Raw genomic sequence first — 4,551 nt, 5'->3', positions numbered from 1 at the left:
CGGCCAGACCCTTCTTAAGGAGATGAGGTAATAGTTCCGTATATGTCATAGGAATGGGAGTGAAATTTTTCTCTGGGTTCCTCTTAGGATGAGCATTTTGACCAACGTTCTGATCAGGACCCAAGCCGGCTCCAGTGCCCCAAGCATTATTCGAGGCTTGTTGTGGTTGATAATACCCTGGCGGTCGAGGTCTTGTTTGGGAACCAGACATTGTATTGTTCACATAAGGAGGGTAATTCGGGATTGGTCGATAGTTATGAGTGGGCGCATGACCTCTCCACATGGGTATTGCTGATGTTGCATGCACTCCCATTTCCTTTTCTTTTTCCGAGTTAAAAACAAATTTCTTCGAAGTGGTGGCTGGAGACGTAATTTTCCCACTTTTCAGTCCAATCTCGATCCTTTCACCTATGATAATGATGTCAGCGAAATTGGAAGACATATTTCCGATCATATGCTCATAAAAAGGTGGTTGTAGTGTGCTAACAAACATTGCAACCATCTCCTTGTCATATAGAGGTGGCTCAACCTGCGCTGCCAACTCTCTCCATCGTTGCGCGTACTCCTTAAAAGACTCTTCCTCTTTCTTTGACATGTGGTGTAATTGTAGCCTGTCTGGCGCGACATGCATGTTGTATTTGTACTGCCTTACAAAGGCATCCGCCAAATCTGCCCAAGAGCGGATATGGGAGGATTCCAGATGCGTGTACCAACTTAATGCCGCATCAGCCAAACTATCTTGGAAGAGATGAATGAGTAATTTATCATCATGAGCATAGGCAGCCATTTTTCGACAATACATGGTCAAATGATTCTTAGGGCATGTGTTACCCTTGTACTTTTCGAATTCCGGNACCTTGAACTTGTGCGGAATCGTCACTCCTGGGGCCAGACTCAACCTTGNCACGTCACCAAACCCGTAACTTTCAATCCCTTCTATGGCTTTCATCCTGTCTTCAAGTGCCTCAAGTTTACTTTTCTCTTCTTCTGTGCCCGTGTGTATGGTGGCCTTAGTCGAAACATCATGTGCAACAACTNTGTAAGGAGACTTGGTTGTTTCATTCATCTTCATCTCTTTCGTGAGGATAGGCCCTTGAGTATTTATGTGAAGTACGCCATTGGTTATGGGAGATGCCAAAGAAGNGTGCTCTGCCTCTGAATGATCTCCAATGGGTGGTGTGTAACCTGGTGGCAAACCATACATTGGAAACGTAAATTGCGTGCCCACAACGTTATGTACGGGAGGGTGAGCATTATCCTCGGCCTTTGTAGACGAAGTCTCCCCTGCAGTCTTCATGGCTTTCAAAGCCTCCAAAATTTGACTGACTTGATCCTTCAGTTGGCTAATATCGGCCTTTACAGTTTCACGTTCCTCTTCCCAATCTTCCATAGCTTTGGAGTTTGCTCGAGTTCTATAAGGATGCCGTGGAAGTCTCGCCGTTGTTTTTTATTTATACTGTTTTGTTAATTTGTATTAGATGAAATTGAATATGCAAAAATGATGCATGCTGAAGAAAGGCAAAAAACCCTAGTTCTTGATATCGTTATAATGGAAATTGAAAATGATGAAAGTTTTATAAGTTTATTCCATGAATTTATTAGACTAAAAGGTTTTTATTTTGCCTTATTTATTTATTCATAAAAGCATGACATTTTTGTTTTTTTTTTTTGCTTTTTTTTTTAAAAAACGTGACACATTTATTGTTATGTATAAAGAAAATGAAGGAAAAATGATAAAAATGTTGCTAATGCATATGATGCATGAAAACATATATGCCAAATAATGATTAAAAGCCAACATGTTTTATGTGTTTAGGTAGGTCCAATGTCTTAAGGTCTAAGCATTGTATATGCAATCTCACAGGGAAGNCTTCCTAAACCTAAAATCAAGGCCACCAGAGCTATGGTCCTTTTCACAGCTTTTCCACAACAGTTGATCGCAACTAGGTGTGAAATTGCACGTAAAGAGAACAGCAACTGGCTGGGGTTTTCACGATAGCCAAANTGGAATTAGTCCAGACGTGACACCNCTACACAACCCCTCTAATTCTATGTTACACTCANACCCGGGTATAGGGTCNCACTCATGATATGTACAGTAATAATAATGAGAATAAAAGCATATAAATGAATTACAAGAATAAATAAAGACAATCATATAATAAAGAAAGGAAAAATAAAAAAATAAAAATAAAATAAAATAAAACTAAAATAAAAAAAAGAAAAACCACATCAATTTNGAACATTTAATTAATAAGGCCTGATTCTCTATGCAGTCCCCAGTGGAGTCGCCAGCTGTCGCAACCGGGATCGCGACGGGACGGCAAACCGAAAAACAAACGAGTTTTAGAAAATATTTTGGGAGTCGCCACCATAATTTATTATGGAAANATATATATATATGTATATGTATATGCATATATATGTATATGTATATACATAGATAAGTATATCTATACATAGATATGCATATCTATACATAGATATGTATATCTATACATACATATGTATATCTATACATACATATGTATACATATACATACATATGTATATATACATACATATGTATATACATATATAATAATAATATGAAATACGATTTGTGAAGTTCAGTTTCTGCAGGAAAGGTCAGTTAGTATAGTTTTGCATGCATGGTGTTGACACCAGCAGCTCAGTATAGCTTTATATGCATGGTTACAGGCATGGTTGTAGGCATGTTTATTAAATTTGACAATTATCTTTCATTTTTAGATATAGTTTCATTTGACGAAGTTTGACTTGAAAAAAAAAATTTATGTTTTAGAAGTTGTATAATTTTTTTATTAATTTTTTCTTCATAAACTAATTTTTATCAACTTTTTTAATTAAAAACATAATTTTAACAAATTAAAATGAATTAAAGAAAATAAAAAATGAAAAAGTGAAGTTGTAGGAGGCTGCACGACTTCAACTATTAAAGTCGTGCACCCCCTACAACTTCACTTTTCAATTTTTTATTTTCTTTAATTCATTTTAATTTACTAAAAATTGTTTTTTAATAAAAAAATTTTAAAAAATTGAAATATATTGAAAATAAAATGCATTTGTGTTATATAATTTTTTTTTTATTTCATATTAATTTTTTTTTAAAGAAATGAAATTTTTTTTAGTTTTTTTGTTTATAAAAAGCTAATATTAACTAAATAAAAATAAAAAAAAATAATAATAAAATATATTTGGAAAAAAAATTATTTGTTTTAAAAGTTTTATTATTTTTTTGTTAATTTTATCTTCATAATGTAATATTTTATCAATTTTTATTAATTAAAATCATATTTTTAACGAATTAAAATGAATTAAAGAAAATAAAAAATGGAAAAGTGAAGTTGTAGGAGGTGCAAGACTTCAACTATTAAAGTCGTGCACCCTCTTCAACTTCACTTTTCTATTTTTTATTTTCTTTAATTAATTTAGTTTACTTTATTTTTTAATAAAGAAAAATCATAAAAAATTGAAATATATTGAAAATAAAATGTATTTTTGTTATACTATTTTTTATTATTTCATATTAATTTTGTCTTAAATAAATAAAATTTTTTCAATTTTTTTGTTATAAAAACCTAAATTAACAAAATATAAAAAAAAATAAAAACAAATTAAAATATATTTGGAAAAATAAATTATTTATGTTTTAGAAGTTGTATTATTTTTTTCGTTAATTTTTTCTTCATGAAGTAATTTTTTATCAATTTTCTTAATTAAAAACATATTTTTAACAAATTAAAATGAATTAAAGAAAATAAAAAATTGAAAATTGAAGTTGTAGGAGGGTACACGACTTCAACTATTAAAGTCGTGCACCCACCTACAACTTCACTTTTCCATTTTATATTTTCTTTAATTCATTTTAATTTACTAAACAATTGTTTTTTAATAAAGAAAAATCGTAAAAAATTGAAATATAATTATAAATATTTTACTTCAAATAAAAAAATTAATTACAACAAATAATGTATTTTAATATTTTAAATATAAATTATTTACAACTTAAATAATAAATTAAAGTAATATATGTAGGTGAAAAAGTAGGTACAACTACCTAGTAAATATTTAGGTTTCTTGTAACATCTCAAATTTTTTTGAGATATCATGGTGCTATTTTTTTCAAAACATTTCTACAAAACACCTATGAAATATTAACAATCTTTTTTTCATAACCATGAATATTGTTTGGAAATCTCAAAATTACATTTTTACATAAGAATGTCTGTCGCAACCGGGATCGCGACGGGACGGCAAACCGAAAAACAAACGAGTTTTAGAAAATATTTTGGGAGTCGCCACCATAATTTATTATGGAAAACTATGGAAAAACCTAAAATAAAAGTATGGTCTACGAAAACAGATTTTTAGGTTCGGGAATCGGTTACGCGTAAGGAAGGTATTAGCACCCTAGTGCGCCTGCCCAAAGGCAGTACCTCTAATTAAATGTATAAAATTAACGTGGTTTTCTTTTAAAATATTTAATTTTCCCCAAAACAAAAATAAAATAGAATAAAATATTAGGAAACA

At 30.9% G+C, this 4,551-nt stretch overlaps 1 protein-coding gene across 1 annotated transcript in view; it reads right to left on the bottom strand.

The window, feature by feature from the left end:
• LOC106766097 overlaps window positions 1-1,390 on the bottom strand; it is a 4,520-nt gene extending 3,130 nt beyond the window's left edge. The window contains exon 1 of the mRNA XM_022782719.1: window positions 10-1,390. Within this exon, the coding sequence (XP_022638440.1) occupies window positions 10-1,390 (1,381 nt within the window). The remainder of the gene's footprint in view (window positions 1-9) is intronic.
• Between the last annotated feature and the right edge of the window lie 3,161 nt (window positions 1,391-4,551).

The sequence above is a fragment of the Vigna radiata genome, chromosome 7 (genome assembly GCF_000741045.1).
Source record: "Vigna radiata var. radiata cultivar VC1973A chromosome 7, Vradiata_ver6, whole genome shotgun sequence".
Lineage (NCBI taxonomy): Eukaryota > Viridiplantae > Streptophyta > Magnoliopsida > Fabales > Fabaceae > Vigna > Vigna radiata.
This window is presented reverse-complemented; position numbering and strand designations above follow the sequence as displayed.